At 55.1% G+C, this 18,321-nt stretch overlaps 1 protein-coding gene across 1 annotated transcript in view; it reads right to left on the reverse strand.

Moving 5' to 3' along the window:
- TNS1 (tensin 1) overlaps positions 1-18,321 on the reverse strand; it is a 167,622-nt gene that overhangs the window by 35,996 nt on the left and 113,305 nt on the right. The window contains exon 17 of the mRNA XM_058532966.1: positions 6,284-7,849. Coding sequence (XP_058388949.1) covers positions 6,284-7,849 — 1,566 coding nt within the window. The remainder of the gene's footprint in view (positions 1-6,283; positions 7,850-18,321) is intronic.

An 18,321-nucleotide genomic window follows, 5' to 3' on the forward strand; every position in this document is an offset into this window, starting at 1 on the left:
TGCAGAAGCGGGAGCACTCGCTCATGCAGAACGGAGGGAGGGAGGGTGTGCAGAGAGGGAGGAGGGAGAGGTGGGCAAGGAGAGAGAAGGGAACAGAGGGAAAAGGAGTTTGGGGGCAGAAGAGAATAAGGGAGAGATGGAGAGACGAGAACAGGAGAGGGAGAGAAAGAGAAGTGAGGAGGAAATGGAAGGATGAGGAGAGAAGAAGAAAGTGGGCAGAAGTTTGGAAGGAACAGTACACGAAGGAGGGGAAGAGAGAAACCGAGAGCTAAGATGAGGGGCAGAGAGCTGTAAAGGGGGCCGGGGAGAGGAACCAACCAGAGAGGGAGGAAGATCGGAGGCGCTGGGGAGGAGGGTGCCGGAAGCCGCCACTCTGCCCGATGCCCTGCAGTCTGGCGTTGTATGCTGCCCACCCGCCCCAGGGGAGCCGGCAGGGGAGGCAAGCAGGACGGAGAGGCAGGGCGGAGGGGAGGACACCAGGCAAGGAAGGCACCACACCCACGGCACAAGGGACAGATGGACACGGGACACACAGAGCACGCAGGGAACGAGGCGTTCAACAAGACAAAAGAAAACACACACAAAGAGAAAATCAAGATTAGTCGGTGTTCTGAGTCTGGGATCCAGCCACACGCGGGATGGTGGGGAGGGTGGCAGAGAAGAAAGGAGGGTGCCTCCAGGTCCTGCGCCTCTAGAGGGCAGGTGGACCTCCTGCTGTCCGGCCGGACACCTCGCCTCTCTCTTTTCCAGCCCCAGCGTGGAGCAAGGTGTGGGCCCAGGACCAGGAGATTTCAATCCTGGCGCCCCACACCTCACCCGCCCCTCACAGGCAGCACGGCCCTCTCCGCCCATGTCACTTGCTTCTTCCTGGATTCAGTCTGAGCCCCAGGGTCTCACTCTCTAGCACCGGTTCCTTTGCTGGCTCCCCCTCACATCTCCAACTGCTGAATGGGCGAGGCTCCAGGACCCAATCCTGGGGCCTCCTCTCCATCTGTGCTCACCCCCTAGGTGCTGTCACGCAGGGCCATGCTTTCCCACATTTCTAAGCCCCAACCTCACCCCCTTAAACTCCTGACACACACATACCCAGTCATCGTGGATGTTTCGTGGGCATCTCAAACCCAATGTGGCCAAAATCACACTTCTGATCTCCCCTCCAGGCCTGCTCTTCCCACACTCTTACCCATCTCAACGAAGAGCAACTCCCTCCTTTAATCGCTCAGGCCAAATACCTTGACTTTTCTTTCTCTCACATCCCATGTCTGGTCTATCTGTAAATCTCGATGGCTCCAGCTCCAAAATATGTCTACAGTCTGAGCACTTCTCACCATCTGATACCATCCTGATCAACAGCAGCAGCCTCCTGACTGGTCTCCCTCCTTCCATCCTGGCCACATTGATCCTTTTAGAATAAGTCAGATGATGTCACTCTCCTGCCCAAATCCTTCCTAAGGCTTCTCATGCCACGCAGAGTAAGAGCCAAAGTTCTTATGATCACTTACAAGGCCCACTGCAAGCTGGTCCCCATGGTCATCACCTCTGTGACTTCAAGTACTACACTCCTGCCTCAGGGCCTTTGCACTTGCTGTTCCAACTGGCACATTCCCTCACTGCCCAGTGAAGACTTTTCCCTGGCTATCGTATGTATAGTGCAACCACCCATCCACCCTCCACCCCTCACTGCACTTCACTGCTTTATTTCACCTCTATGGCACTTATCATCCATTTGACATATTATATATGTATTTGCTTATTTGTTCATTGTCCATCTCTACCATGAAGGCAAGGATTTTTACCTCTTTTGTTTATCACCGGTTTTCCAGGCCTACACCAGCAAGCAGCACAGATTGGGAGCTCATGTTGAATGAATGATTGAGTGGGCCTTGACCTCATCTCTTACCGCCATGACGAAACATAAAAACTGGGTTCTCAATTCAAGCTCCCAAGGCTTGACCTCAAGATCTCCCTGTATCTGTATCCATCTTTATTCTTATTTCAGGAAGCATCTCACCTGCTGGGGGAGCCTAAATTATCCATCTGGGCTCGCAAGCCTATCCCCTCTTACCTCCTTAGAAATCTTATTCTATCATTTTCTTTCTTTCTCATATTCTTTTTCTCCCTCTTCCCTCCATATTCAAGCGCTCTCTCTCTCTCCTCTAGAAACATTCTCATGGTTCCTATATTTACAAAAAGAAGTTCTCAATAGCTTGCTGACCTGTTTAGCTACCGTCCTCTCCCCTTTTATCACAAAACCACTCAGAGAGCAGTTGACACGCTGTCTGCACTCCCTCTCCACTCACCCCTCCATCCCTCATGGTCTGGCTTCTGTCATCATCACTCTACGAAAATATGCCTTTGAAGATCACTGGGGCCACCTAATTGGCCAGCCCAATGAATTCTTCTCAATCCTCCTCATGATCTTTCCACAGGGACATTGTAACCCCCCGCCCCTCCTCTTGGAAACTCTTTACTATCCTGCCCTCTGTGATGGTCCACTGTCCTGGTCTCTCACCGCCCTGAACACTTGTTCTCAGTCCCCTCTACGTCCTCCATCCCCCTCATGGAAGTTTCATCCTAGGTTCTTTTCTCTCCATGCCCTCTGACATCTCATCCGTGCCCAAAGCTTTACCCTTCACCTTGGCGAGGATGACTCTAACACCTATAACTCTTTCCACTCGTTCAGGCTCCAATTCCAGACATTCAACTGCCTTCCACACATCTCTGCCTGGAGGTTCCACCACCACCTCAAACTCAACACATCTAACACTGAGGTCTCCATCTTACACCAGACCTGCTCCTCCTCCCAACTCCCGGTTTGTTCATGGAACCATCATGCTGGTTCTATTCGTGGAGCCCCAGAATCATCTTTGGTGTCTCCCTCTCCTTCGCCCACTACATTCAGTCAATTTGTAAATGCATTGGTTCTACTCGCACATCATCCTTGGCATCCATCTCTTCTTTTTCATTTCCATGTCCCCATCACCTAGGCTATCTAACAAGCTCCCGGCTCAAAGGCTCTCACATTTTGCATCCTTCCTGCCCAGATCCACCAGATACATCTTCCTAAACAATGGCTCTGATCATGGCACACTCTCCTGAGTAAAACACAGTAATGGCTTCCCACACTGTCACTAAGATTCAAGCTCTTTAGTCTGGTATTTAAGACCAACCAGAGGCAGGCCCCAAGCTACCTTTCTTGACTCTTTCTCACACAACCTATATGCTCTCAACCTACTTTACTCTTCACACATGTCCTATGCCTTCCTGCCTTCATTATGAACTCTCTCTCTCCCACGACCCCACCCACTTTCAAAATCCCACCCATCATCCCAGGCTCTGTTCAAAACCCACACTCAAGACACAGCCTCTCCAATCTCTCCACTGACAGTGGTATCTCCTTTTTCCTCACTCCCACAGAACTTTTTTTTCCATGCTTCTTATAACGAATGACTTCATTTTAAAGTTCCAGTTCTTTTTTTCCCTTACTGAACTCTAGGCTCCTTAAGGATAAGATCCACATCTGATTCTGCATGCACTGAAATGTCTACCTCTAGAGACATCTGAGACCCGTCCAGTCACAGGAGAAGGATCATAAGATGACTGGACTCACCGACTCCGACTCTGATTTCCCTTTCTTGTCTTATTGCACAGGCTATGACATCCAATACGATGCTAAGTGATAGTGGTGACAACAGGCATTCTTATTTTGTCCCTGGCTGTCACAGGAACGTTTCCAATGTTTCACAAGAAGGTGTGATGTGCTACAGGTTTCTGGTACCTACCCTTTATCAAGTTAAGGAAACTATGCCTACACTCTCTGAGATCTAAGCAGAAATAAAACATAAGAAGTGGTTGGATCAAAGCGGAATGAACCAGGAACACAGTACTTAAGTAAGCAGGACAGCCAAGGAGGAAAAGGCAGACCTGAGGGAGAAAAGCCAGGAGAAACCAGATCAAGTTCATGGCCATGAAGAGGTTCTCCCTCAGATCTGAGCTTCCCGGGTTACTTGTGCTGAGGCTTACGTTCCAGCTTCTTGCAGAATAATGTAGAACAGGCAGAAGGAGGTGGTGCTGGAAGTCTATCCTCCCAGGCTCCCAGAGTTTTCTACACATTGATCCTGCCAGCACACCTTCATCTACACAAGCACTGCAGACACCCTGAAGGGCTACTGAAGGAGTCGTGCAAGCAGGACCTGCTGATGTAAGAAACACTGTTCGTGACGGGGCATGGACCAAAGAGGCCCCTTTATAGCCCTGGGGACCAAATAGAACTGTCCCCTCTACACATCTCATCCCTTCTCCTGACTGAGTCACTCACAGTTGGTGGAGGAGATGGGAGCAGGGATGGGGGACAGAGACATTATGCCAACTGCCCCCTTCCTATGACTTCTTGGCAGCCAAAGACGGAGCAGCTATGGGATATGGAGGCTGACAATCAAGACCTCAGAAGCTAGTGGGAGAGAAAAGGCTCAGAGGAGATGCACTACAAGATGGCTATCCTTCTCATGCCATTCAGGCGTGGCTTCCTCTGGAGCAAGCCCCTGGGAGAGCTATACGGAAGGGTTCTTTCTGGTAGGGGGAGGAAATTCATCCCGCTGCCCCAGAGGGAAGCCCGCTGGATCCTGCCCATCATTGGGCTAGAATGTCACTGTTCCTCAGGCCACCACCCCAACTCTGTAAAACACGGAGAGGGCCCCATCCCTCCCCCTTCAACAAAACTGGGAAGAAGGGCAGCTCTGGGGACAAAGAGGCTGGGGAGTCCTTGTCTCGGGGGCCCAGACATGGGAGAAAGCAGGACACGGGAGCCCCATCTGGACCATCCCACGGAGCCTTTCTTTCACTCCGCAGGTTACAGAGCTACTCATCCTGTGTTTTGGCTATTGGGTAAAAGCAATGATGCGCTGCTAGACCAGCTCTCCAGGGGAGGTGAAGCCCTGACCGCCAACTCCCACGATGTAAATATTTCCATTGTGGCCAATTTCAAGTTACAGATAGCTGAGCTGGGGACTGTGCTCGGCTCTGAAGTACAGGACCAGGGGGGCCGTGCCCCCACACCCAGATCCTGGATCCTCCCAACAGCCAGCTGGCGTGCCCCCAGCGACTTCCTCACACCCACCGTCCATCCCCAGGGAGGGCGTCTCCCTCCCTCCCCGCAGCTGGCATGGTGACTCAGCTCACCCTAAATTTAGGAGAAGGGGTGGCGGGCAGAGTCAGCTATCTGGGCTCCTCTTCTCCTCCCTTAGTTCCCAACGCCTCGTCAGCTGAGGTGCCTGGCACAAGACCCACCGGCCCCAGTCTCTGGTCCAGCCCCGCCCGGGCCTACCTCCACAACTAAACCAACCCATAGGATTTCCCACCCACTTTGGCTGCCCCACAGAATGGTCATAGGTTGAGGCCAGTGGAGAGGAAGGGAGCCCTTCCTGTCCCTCCCAACACGGCCCTGGACACTCTGCCATTTCTTGCCTTTATCTCCCCAGTAAGCAGTTAAGGTTGCCCCACTCTCTCTAGAAAGACAAGCCCACCCTCTGATACGAAATGGGGCTTTGTTTTCCAGGGTCTGCTTCCCATACAGAGCTGGTCCTGAAGCAAAGACTAGCAGGACAGCTGAACAAGAAGGGGGACCTCGGCCTCTCCTGAAACACAGAAATATCCTGAAAGGACCCACCAGAGTTGAACACTCAGATCGAGCCCAAGGGCTTTGGGGCACCCTCTCAGGCTTTTTCTTATGCATCTGGGAGGGCCCAAGAAGGAATTTGAGTCTACAGAGGCCTCCCTCCAGCCCTCCCCAAGGAAGTGAAGTCTGAGGACAGAGAGCTCTGCAGGCAGTTGCAGAGAGCATCTCCTCTCTCCCTAGAAATCTGTACTCCGGCCAGGAAGTCACCAGCTCCAGGAAGCTTTCCCTGATTGTCCTAGGTGATAAGCCTTGCTTGCCCCCAGGCTCTGGGGCTTTGGTCCCCAGCTCTGCTGTAGCACACATCGCACTCTGTTAGAATTATCTGTCTGTGTATCAGTGCCCTCACTAGACTGTAAGCTCCTTGAAGGCAGGAACTGAAAGACGCTGATCTTTGAACCTCAATGCCTGGCTTGGAGCCTAACAGACAATGAACGCAGCAAGGGATGGCTAGCGCGTGCTTCTGACAGCCTTTCCCCAGGCCAAAGCAGCGCCTGCCGAGGTGTGATGGCTGTGCCTGCACTTCCCCCAGCAAGAGCAACCAAGACCACAGAGGGAAGGTGTGGAGGGAGGAAGGAGGTACCCAGCACTGACGGTCCCCGAGGCTCTCACCTGCTACCCGGTGGGCCACCAGCCCCTCCAGGTTCAACGGCTCCTCCTCCGGCGTTCGGGATGGGTCTGAAGGCGCCTCCTTGGGTGGGAGCTGAGGCTGAGCGGTGAGGCCAGGCAGAGAGGCCGGGGGCTGCTGAGGCCCTGGAGGGCCACGGGTGGTTGGAAGGAAGGCGGACGAGGAGGACGAGGAGGCTGGGCTCTTTGGACGGAAGCTCTGGTTGGGTCCAGCTGGACATGGTTGATAATCATAAGGTGAGTAAGGCCTGCCAGGAGGGACGGACTCCAGCGAGGCCCGTGGGGCTGGCTCAGGGGCTCCCAAGGAATGCCCACTGGGGATGTAGCCAGATCGGGACTGGCTCAGTGGATGGGGCTGGCAGGAGGAGCCGGAGAGGGGCTGGGAGGAGAGCGGGGAGGCCCCTGGCCAGGCCCCTGGGACACTCTGGGACTTGTGCAGGGGGGCGGCCGCCGTGGCTGGCTCCAGATCCAGCATCAGCATGTTGAGGGCTTCGATGGACTGCTCGATTTCCTGCCGGGAGGCTGCCCTCGGGAATTCAGGGAGGCCAGGCGTGGGGGTCTCTGCCAACGGCTGGGGGCTGGGCCTGCTGAGCCCAAGACTCTCCAAGTGGGCCCTTTCCTGCTGGCGAGGAGGCGGGCGAGGCTGCTGCTGCTGCTGCTGCCAGGAATTCAGACCCCTCTGCACAGCCTCCCGGCTGCTTCCCCCACGGGCCGGAGCTGGGGGCAGCTGGGGCTCGGTTTCCGGAAAGGACTGAGAGCGGAACATACTGCTGGGGTCAGGGCCGTAGGGGGAAGTGGTCAGCGGCTGTGACCAGGCTGGGTGGGGCCCCTCACGCTGGTAGCCGGCTAGACCCTCCTGCGCGGAGTAGGAGGGCCGCATGGGGGCCGTGTGGGCAGCCGGCACCACCCGGCTGGTGGACTCATAGGCGTAGCCCCCGCCATTGACCAGAGGTTCCATGGGGTAGGGCTTGTCCAGACCGTTGGTGAGCGGGGACAGGGCCTCCGGGTAGCCCCCCTCACTGGTGTTGGTGACCCCGTCCAGGGAGGACAGTGTGCCCATGCTGCCCACGCTGTGCCCATCCTGGTTGGGCAGCTCATCGTCCAGGATGTCCGTCTCCCGCTCAGACGCCAAGGCCCCGCCGTTGACATGAACCTGGGCTGGGACGACGTGGCGGCCAGAGGGGGGTGCAGCAGGGCGCCCCGCCGGGCGGGACCGGAGATGCTGGGCGTGGTACATGGCGCCTTGCTTCTCTCGCTCCAAGCCGAAACCACTGAGCAGGCGGTCCAGCTCCCGCTTCTCCTCGGGACTTAGGGCGGCAGGGGCGCCGGAGGGGCCGGGGCCTGGCTCATCAGTCTTGTCTGTCTTGGTGGAGGCGGTGGAGTTGCCGGAGTCACTGCTCACGGAGAGGGTGTGCTCCACGTGGTTGGGGGTGGCCGACAGGGCGGGCCGCGTGGCGTTGATGGCCCCGGTGCTGCCGTGCAGGGAGTCCTTCTTTTTCACCTTGGCGTACAGGCTCCCGTCCAGCGGCCCCTGAGTGTGGCCCACTACCTCTGCACGAGAGAGAGCGGAGGGGAGACAACAGGCGGCAGAGGTCAGTGGGCGGCAGAGACATCTTCTGTTCTCCTGAGGAAAGGAGCTAATAGCTTCCATTCCCAAGATCCTAAAACCTCCTCTCAGCACCCTGAGGTCAGAGAAAGGGGAAAGGAAGAAAGGACCCCGACCCCAGGCTTTTGGGCACAGCCGTCTCCAACACCCAGCTTCAGGGGCAGGCAGTGGAGCCTAAGATTGGGAGGGAGGTCCTGGGAGCAAGACGCCCCCGTTCAAAGCCTGGCTCTGGCATTTCACCAGCTTCCCAAGGACCTGGAAGTCCTGGGCCAAGATGGGGTTCAGCAGAGCCAGCAGGCCCCATGCGGAAGTGGATACGCTTTCCCTCTTACTGCTGAGGCCCACAGGATTCTGGAAAAGGGGTTCAGGGACCGGGGGGGGGGGGAAGCATCTTAGGGATTGAGAACACAAAAGTAGAGGTTTCCATCAGGGAGAGGTGTCCCCTGTGTCATTCTGTCTGCAGGCAGCTCTGGGGACCCCGTGAGCAATACTTTCTCTGAAAGGAAAAAGTGAGCGCTGGGTGGCTCAGGGCCAAAGGGCTGACTCAGGAACGAAGAACCTCCCTCGCCCAGAGGAACTCGGTGATTTCACACCCTGTACAGTCAGCAGCCCGGCTTCCAGCCCCGACACACACGCACACGCACACGCACACGCACATTCACCTCCCCTCCCCTGCCTCCAAGGCAGGCCTCCGGCTGGCAAGAAAAGAGTGCACAAATTCCAGTCCAGACACCAACGGTCACAGACACACACACACACACTCACACACAGAAAACCAGACACAAAGATGTCCAGAGACACACACGCCAACCAGAAATCGCCCAAACCAAACACACGGACACGTGGGTTCGTGGGGCACACGAGACAGGTGCCCCGGTCAGAAAAGTGCGAGTGTGGATATGAATATACAAGCACCCATAATGATAGCTAACATGCAGGGAACACCCACGATGTGCCAAACGCATTTAGGCACTTCACACGTACATTATTTCTAATCCTGTGAGCCAGGGAGTGTTACACCTATTTTACAGATGGAGAAAACGAGGTCTGAGAGGTGAAACCATTCCTTTGCAGACACATAGTACCTGGTAAAGGTGGGATTTAAAATCAGAACTAATTCAAAACAAAGTAAAACTAAATTAAAATCAAAACTAATTTAAAATCAGAACAAAAGCAGAATTTCAAAGACCATACAATTTTTATTATTCTACCCTGTCTCGCATATCTCACACACACACACACTCACACACAGAAAACCAGACACAAAGATGTCCAGAGACACACACGCCAACCAGAAATCGCCCAAACCAAACACACGGACACGTGGGTTCGTGGGGCACACGAGACAGGTGCCCCGGTCAGAAAAGTGCGAGTGTGGATATGAATATACAAGCACCCATAATGATAGCTAACATGCAGGGAACACCCACGATGTGCCAAACGCATTTAGGCACTTCACACGTACATTATTTCTAATCCTGTGAGCCAGGGAGTGTTACACCTATTTTACAGATGGAGAAAACGAGGTCTGAGAGGTGAAACCATTCCTTTGCAGACACATAGTACCTGGTAAAGGTGGGATTTAAAATCAGAACTAATTCAAAACAAAGTAAAACTAAATTAAAATCAAAACTAATTTAAAATCAGAACAAAAGCAGAATTTCAAAGACCATACAATTTTTATTATTCTACCCTGTCTCGCATATCTCACACACACACAAGTAGAACAAACACATAAAAGGCAGCAATAGCCCAAAGTAAATTTAAAGCCACAGACATTTCAGAAAATACAAGCTCACACCATGCCCAAGGATCAGCCCTCGGGCCAGAAGTGACAACCTCTAAAAATAAACACTCATACAGAAGCCCACGGCCAAGAACAAGCAATCAGACAACCACAAAACAGGAACATCCTGATCAACACACACACACAAACCACAAGCCAACCAGATGACGTCACCCGAAAGGGAGCACAGAGATGCTCAACGAGGCGCATCGTCCACACACCCCCTGGGGCGGGATGCTCTGCATCACTTAACTCTCCAGAACCATCTCTCTGTCCCCCGTTTTCCCTGGGGCTTTGGGACCTCAGCCGGCAGCAGGCCTCAAGTGACAATGGGCCAGCATGGCCGCAGCCCAGGTCTCACAAGGATGGGGCTGGTCTGAACTGGAAAGGGGTTTTGACTGAGACAACCTGAATCTCAAACAGCCTGCCCCTTGTGCCAAGACCCCTAACAGCTGCTGAGATGCAGTTGCAGACATGGCTGCCTCCCCCAACTCGCCTGTCATGGTCCCTGAAAGGGCCGATACGGTCGGATGAGAGAGGCTGCCCCTCACGCCGCGTCCTTCCCAAGAACCCGGCTCCTTGCTACACAAAAACGAAGAGACCCCTGCTGGTTGTTTCCAGAGGGGAAAAGAATAATCATGCACCACATAACGATGTTTCAGCCAACGACGGACTGCATATACAACGGTGGTCCCATAAGATTAGTACCATATGGTCTAGGTGTGTAGTAGGCTACACCATCTAGGTTTGTGTAAGTACCCGCTATGCTGTTCGCACAATGACGAACTCGCCTAATGTCTCAGAACATATCCCTGTCATTAAGCGGCACATAACTGTATTGAAGACAGGAGCTCTCATCCACTAAGATTTCTGGGGTTGGTTCCCGTGAGGATGGGCCCCTCAGGGCAGCTAGTGGGAATCTGAAGGGCTGTCTTTCCTTCTCACCGTGCCTGGAAAGCTGCTGGCCCTGGAGAAAGCAGGCCCACTCCAGGCCCCAGCTGCACTCTGCAGCCCATGGTGTGAGATGCCAGAGCGTCCCTCCTGGGCCAAGAATCTCCTCCATCCCCAGCACCCCTAGTCCCCCAAGTCCATGCCCACATGGTCTGGGAAGTGGGGGAGCAGGGAAGCAAAGGGTGGAACGTCCAACGGCCTCCCCATTTACACAAGACAGAAGGCAATGAGAACCACTGGGTGCAAAATGAGAGTGCTCTTTCCTTCCAGGAGAAAGCAGACCCCCTCTAGCATCTCACTAGGGATCATAAAAGAAGAGCTTTTGGCATGAGAGCTGAGAAAGCATCCCCCAAGGCAGGGAGGGAGAATTCACACTGATTACCACCACCTGATACCTCGGCCCTTCTGGCCAGGCCCCACTCTTCATTGATTTTGACAACGTCAATGTTAAACGGATTCTGCCATGTAATTTACCCCAACATGGTCTACAGTTTGTAGCAACAACATTGGAGCAATAATTGCCAGACCACTAAGCCTCAGTGAGAAAATCAAAGAAGTGTAAATTGTTTTCTTTTGTTTTTTAATTTTTATTTATTTTATTTTTTTACCCCAAAGCCGCAGTAGATAGTCGTATGTCATAGCTGCACATCCTTCTAGTTACTGTATGTGGGATGCAGCCTCAGCATGGCTGGACAAGCGGTGCATCAGTGCGCGCCCGGGATCCGAACCTGGGCCGCCAGCAGCAGAGCGCACGCACTTAACCACTAAGCCACAGGGCAGGCCCCCAAGAAGTGTAAATTGTTTAACTAACTCCTGTTTGCTAAATACAAGTGGAAATGTCTGTTCTGTCCTCAAAGAAGGGGCCAGTTGCTCCCAACTGCGCAGCGCTGGCCGCAGGCTCCAGGCTGTTCTGCATCCTCACTGGTCATCTTCCTTTTCACATCAAGGGGAGAAACTGAGGACACTCAGGCCTGTCCCAGGTCTGTCCAGCCTCCATGAGGGCTCTGTTGAAACCCCAGCATACTGGCATGACCTGAGGGGCACATAGCCCTGAGCCTCCCATCGCAGATGAAGGTGAGTGCCCCCGCCCCCCACACCAGTACACACACGCTCATCATCCCCTTCTCCCCATCCGCCACAGCCACATTAAGAGCTATTTACCGAGACCACAAGAAGCCGGAACACAACGTAGGTTTCAATCTATCAAGGCAGGAAGGGCAAAAGAGAAGGCAGGCAGAGCAAGGAGGAGGAGAGGGGGCTTACAGAGGGTGAGGGCAGGCGGCTTTCATCTCAAGCTGAGGGCCACCAGATCCATCTCGAAGTCCCAGCAGCCTCCCTGGAATGGCCAGTTCAGATAAAACCATCTCAGATGAGAGGGAGTTAGACAGCCAGTGGGACGGGGGCAGGGGATAGCGGGAAGAACCTCCCTGGTTGCGGCCATGGGTGCTGGCCTGGGTGACAATGGAGTAGAAGGATAAATTGCAGGGGAACCATAAGTTACAGGCAGCCTAGGGTGGAAAGCTCCCAGGCCCCAAGCCCGGGCCAGCCTGTGCATCCTGTCTCGTGGGCCGTCTCCCTGCCTATTGCCCTGGGGAAGCTGAGACCTCCACAATCTCTTTAAGGCCCCGCTTGCTTTGTCTGAATCTGTCTCTCGCTCTTTCCAGCCTCTGCTCCAAGCTCTGGACTCCACCCTCCTCCTCAGCTCGGCTGCACCGAGGGGCCTTTATTCCACGGCGGCCGTAATCCAGATGTGCGAGTCACGCTTTTGGAAAGCTCTGAGGAAAATCCCCAGCTGACTTGGACGTGGACCTACTCCCTGAGGCTCCCTCCAGTAAACCGCAGAGGTGCATGTCGTGCTAGAAGCCCAATACAGGCCAGGACGCAGGAAAGGAAAGACGTGTCCACCCATCTACTTAAAAAGGAACCAAAGAAATAAACAGGGATGCTAAGGTGATATGAGTTTAGGGCAGTTGTTTTCTCATTTTGACGTTCATAAGAATCTCCCCCAGGGAAGGTTAAAAATGTAGATTCTGGGGGGCCGGCCCAGTGGCGTAGTGGTTAAGCTCGCGTGCTCCGCTTCGGCAGCCCAGGATTCACAGGTTCGGATCCTGGGCGCACACCTACACCACTCACCAAGCCATGCTGTGGCGGTGACCTACATACAAAACAGAGGAAGACTGGCAACAGATGTTAGCTCAGGGCCAATCTGCCTCACCAGAAAAAAAAAAAAAAAAGGTAGATTCCAGGGCCATACACCCAAAGACTTTCACTCATCAGTGTGGGGTGGGGCCTACCATCGGCATTTTAACCAGCTCTCCATGGGGGTTCTGGCAAACACACAGGTGGATAACATCTTTAGAAACCCTGACCCAGGTGGTCAGCATTTTCTAAGATTAAGGACCCCCGCTTCTCTTACTATAATGTCAAGTGGGGAGATTTCATTTATTCAGATGTCAGGACAGGCAGCCCAACCACGAAGAATGCAAGGTGCCAGCCTGGTTGAAAAGTGACGCACTGGGGACAGACCCCTCCCTGGCCAACGGCAGGCCTGCTCTGAACAGTGAATGATTTGTTAAGGTTTTCCGGATGGGGCCCTTCATGCTAAAAAGTCCTCTGGGTCCTCGTCCAGTAGAATAACAATTCATTAAAATACATTACCCGGAGCAGCGATGACCGACCAATGTGGAGGAAGATCAATGCAGTGCCAATAGGTAAGGAGGCACCGTGCCCGCCTGGACACGGCAGTGTGGAGGCAGACAGGGACCGTGACAGGCCAGGAGGGAATCTCAGCTCCTTAAACTTGGGAACAGGGCATCAGAGGCCATGTGTGTCTGGGAGGTAGGTGAGCTTTGACAAGAACGGAGGCTTGGCCAACAGGCACCCAGGAGAGCAAGTTCTGGACGTCTTAACCCTCGAGCCACAGACTCTTCCCCAGCCACGGCGGGAGGCGGGCTGGGGCTATTGAGTGGTAGGCAGAGGATGGGGCTGGGTACCAGGGAGGCCCCAGGGATGTGGTTCTAACGAGGAGACAGAGGGGAAGCACCCCCTCCCACTCCACCCCTGCGCCAGACACATCCATCACTCAGAAGGACGGTCCCCATCTTAATGGCCAAGTCAGCTCGCGTCAACCACTTCACCACGCAGAGCCTGGCCTCCAAACCTGTCGGGTGAAGTTCGGATGCTTCTTTGCAGGTTTGCTGGGTGATAGGATTCAGAAGCTAAGTACCATGAGCGGGGCCTGACACATCCACCACTCCGTCTTCTCCTCTCTCCAGGTCACAGCTCTCATCACCCACAGAGTGAAGCCCAACCACTCCACTGGACACGCTGGACCTTTATCGTTGGACCCCTGCCTGCCTTCTGAAGCCTCATCTTCACTGTCCTCAATACCCCAACCCCCCCCACTCTACCCTTACTATTTATATGCTCCCTCCTACTCCATGCCTCGCATATGCTGTTCCCTTTCCTGAAAGGCCCTTCCTTGCCTGCCCCCACAGCCCCCAACCTCCCTGGCCAACCTCTTCCTCCTCCTTCAGGCTTGCTTTGAACTTCTCTGGGAAGTCTCCCCTGGCCTCGCCCGTTTCCTACACTCCTCCAGACTCAGAGAAACCTCTTCCATGTTCCCGCTGCCCTTCGTAGACAGCTGCTGTGACACCGATCACCCACCGGACGGTCACTACTGATGTCCATGCTTGTGTTCTCCACTAAGCTGAGCACTCCTTGAGTGACGGCCTTTCTCTCTCTCTTTCTCTCTCTCTCCCCGGTGCCTGGTTCCTAGATGGTACCACTCACAATGTGGTCTATGTGAACCCGCACGGCTACACAGGATGGCCCTACAGAGTACAGTGCCTGGCACACGTTAGGTGTTCCAGAAATGCCTCCTGCATTACATTAAATAGCCCAGAAAGCTGTATATAGTCTTGCCAGCCACGGAAACACTCTTCTTCCACTGACACCCAGAGAAGTGAAAAATCAAGGGATCAAGATGGACCCCAAACTTCTCCCAAAGGGAAGAGAAGAGAGAGGCTCTGCAGAGAAAATATGAGAGAGGGGAATTCTCCGTAGGTGGTAGCACAGGCTGGGCACAGCGGAGGTCCCTATAAATTGGCTGAGCCAGAGCCTACCCCATGGCGCCCCCACAGGACTCCCCAGCCACAGTGGCCATTAATTTCCTTAGGCCAAGGACCCCTGGGGATATCCGACGAAAGCCTAGACTCATTTCCTAAAAAGACGCACAAACACAAATTTTGCACGAAGTTTCAGGGAATTGATGGTCACCCCAAAGCCCATCTATGCATCTTAAATTAAGACGCATGCATCTAACAGTTAGGGTGCTGCTTCTGGGGAACCTTCTCTGCCACCCAGGGCTTCTCTGAGGAATGCAGGCTCCATCAAGAGAAAGGGAGAACACACAGAAAGGAAACCCTGCCAGCTGGAAGAGCCTGAGGAGGGGCCGGGCCCAGAGCCGCCACTGAGTTTTAACCTTCCCCAGGGAGGTGAGGGTGAGGCTGGAGGGGGCCGTGGAGAACCTCAGCCCCACAGCTCAAGCATGACCTGGGGTCCCCTGAGACACTGTGGCAACGGTGGCAGGGACCTCCTGTGGCCCAGTATGCGACAGTCCTGGCCTCCACCCATGCCATCCTCCCACCCCCAGGCAGCCGGGGACTGAGGCGGCCCTCTGTGCATCACAGCTTGAAGAGAGTTCTGGAACTTCTCTTCAAGGTGTGAATGGGCTTCCTCAGGGGCTCTGAAGATCAGCAGAATTAGGGGTTGAAGAGAAGTCCCCAAGTCTCTGAAGGGGACCCACACAGAGGAGACAACCCTGAGATGGCAGAGAGGGCAAGCAACAAACAGGTGCAGCCCAAGGCACTCAGGTTCACCTTGGGAGACAGATGTCCCCTGATGCCACATTGACAGGCACGGGGCCTCAGGGCCCTGTGGGCAAGGACAGAGGAGTCCAGGCATGGCAAAGAGACACCTGTCTTTCTTCCTGTCTAATAGCACTCAGGGGACCCACTGCGTTTTCAGAGACCAGACAGAAGAGAACAAGATTCTTCCCAGGGCTGCTGTCAATCTTTTCACAGCTGGCTCTGTCCCCTGTACAAGTGACCTCACCGGGGTCACCCACAAACCTGCCTCTGTGGACCCAGGGAGGGTGGGTGGCAAGGGCCCCACCCTTGGCCACCTCCGCCATTCTGCTGAGGCCAAGACAGAAAGAGGGAGGCACGAGGCCCACTTCCAGAGCCTCGGTCTGGATTTTAGGCCCTGAAGAGAAAGTCCGCATTCAAATCGAAATGGAAAACAGAGCCCCCTCCCCCTCCCAGGCTGCTCCTGCCTCCTCCACCCGGGCCCTCAGAGGCAGCAGAATGGAGATCTGAGGGGTCCGGGAGGTCAGCTGAGCTGACAGAGCTGTGTAAAAGCCATGGGGTCTTTAGAGCTGAGGGGTCTTAGGGGATCAGTTGCCCAGGGCCCACCATCATTTTGCAGGAGGACGGCGAAGCTCTCCAGGCTCCGGGGACCCCCCAAGGTCACCCAGCACAGAGACGCAAACGGCTTCATCTTCTGCCTCAAAGTTGCATGTTCTTCCCCTAACGGCGCTTCAAGGTGAAGATGGCCGGAGGAGCCTGGGGGTGGGGGTTTCTCCAACTATGGCTGCAGACCAAGAACCTCACCATACAACATACGGGGCTTCAGTCAAGTGAGGATGACGGATGTGTCCCCAAGCCCTCCTCAGGAAGGACCCACTGCCCTTTACACAGATACCATCTTCCTTGAATTCCTCCCAAGAGAAAGAATAGGGGCAGCAAATCTGATGGTGACCTTTATTTCAGACCCGAGGGACCAGGGCCTGGAGGGCAAGTGACCTGGCCCCGTCACACGACAGCTCACGCCTGTAGGGCAACTGCGAACTTGCAGAGCCAGCCTCTGACTCCAGCCTGGTCTTCGGCTCCCACGCCAGCCACCAGAAGCGGCGCCTGGCACTCCCACCCCCACCCTCGGCCTATCCGGGCACAGATGTCACAGGCACATTCGAGACGGTAAAAATAGCTCCCAAGCCCACAGCAACCCAAGTCCTCCTCTGCCCGGCCGGGGCACCCGCCTGGACACGCAGAGATCCCTGGCCAGAGGGACGGTCAAGCCGACAAGAGTCCTGCCAAAGTTGGGAGAAAGCCATGAATGGGAGCCCGCAGGAGGCCGGCGGGGGGACGGTCAGCGCTGGGGGTGCCACCAAGTTCAGACCACAGAATGGGGGGCTGCCCTGAATAGACGGCCCGCTGGGAGTGTGTCTCAGCTACCCATGCTCCACCACCTTCCCTCTGCCCCCCATTCTCATCCACCATGAGCCAGGACCCCAAAGGAGTGAGGCCAGCTCAGACACACTGCCCCCCACCAACTCAGCAACTCTTCAGACCTGGGGCGGCAGCTCGCGGCCAGGTCCCAGGGCGGCAAGTCCAGGAGGGAGGCGGCCAGGTCCCAGGTCCGCCACATCCACCTCCAAAGGCAGCGCAGACACAGCCCCACACAGCCACATGCCCTTCCCGGGTCCGGGTCCACAGCAGATCCCAGCCCCCCGGCACAGAAGCCCTCACCACCCTCTCCCCAGGTCCAGCAGAGAGCCACACAAGGACACACACAGGAGAAACAACTGCCCAGCAGGCACTTACCCTCTGGCTGGAGAGGAGAACAGGGAGGGGAAAAAACCACTCTGATTCGATCTCTGCTCCTGGTGCCTCAAGTTGCAAATAATTCCTACATGGCTGCAGCGCCCAGCACTGCCTGTGTCCTGCTCGGGCTCCCGGGGACTGTCAGGGGTGGGAGGAGCGAGGGCCGCCTGCCCATGTACACACACCACTCCCTCCCTCGCTCCCTCGCTCGCGCTCTCCCCCTCTCGGCTCCCTCTGCCTCGCTCCGGCTTGTAGGAAGCCAGTGGGATAAAACTCTGTCTGTAATTTCAGCCAGCTGGGTCCCCTGGGCTTCACTTATCATCCTGTAGCTATGCAGTTCTCGAATGACATCACAGTGGCTTCCCAAGCCCTCCACATGGAGCGAGGGGAAGCGGCCATCCCAGCCCAGCTCCAGCCCCAGCTCAACCCAGGCCCAGCTCAGCTCAGTCCAGTCCCAGCGCAGCACAGCCTCGGTTCAGCCCCAGTCCCCAATCTGCACAGCCCCGGTACCCAGAGGAGAAGTGGGAGGCGAGAGCCCGGGAGCACGAGGCAGGGATGTGAGAGAGAAAGAGCAAAGGGCGAGAGTTCCGACGGGGGTACTGAGATTCATTTCCCCAAATTTTTCCACATTTTTTTTCCATTCTCAGCAAATGAAAGGCAGAACAGATGACAACAATTTTCCAGCTGCTGAACAATAAGGTGGAAATCTTTTTTTCCTCTCTCTCCCCCTCCTTCCCCTCCATGGGCAGAGTCTAGGAGCCAGGACACTGCCTTGGCCTATAAAAGGGAAAAAAAGCCCCAAGTCCCTGTACTTCCCAGAGGTGACGGGGCCTGAATAGAGGGACTGGGGTGTTAGCCGGCAGGCCTCTGGGAGGGGATGGGAGCCCCAAAGTGAGATTCTCGGGGCAAAGCCTTGGATTCTGGCCCAGCAACCTTGGCAATTTTTGAGGCCTGACTTTGCAAAGGCCAGTGGGCATCTGGCCCTGGATATTGATCGGCCAGGCCACCTGAGATT

This window comes from Diceros bicornis, chromosome 37 (assembly GCF_020826845.1).
Source record: "Diceros bicornis minor isolate mBicDic1 chromosome 37, mDicBic1.mat.cur, whole genome shotgun sequence".
Taxonomy (NCBI): domain Eukaryota; kingdom Metazoa; phylum Chordata; class Mammalia; order Perissodactyla; family Rhinocerotidae; genus Diceros; species Diceros bicornis.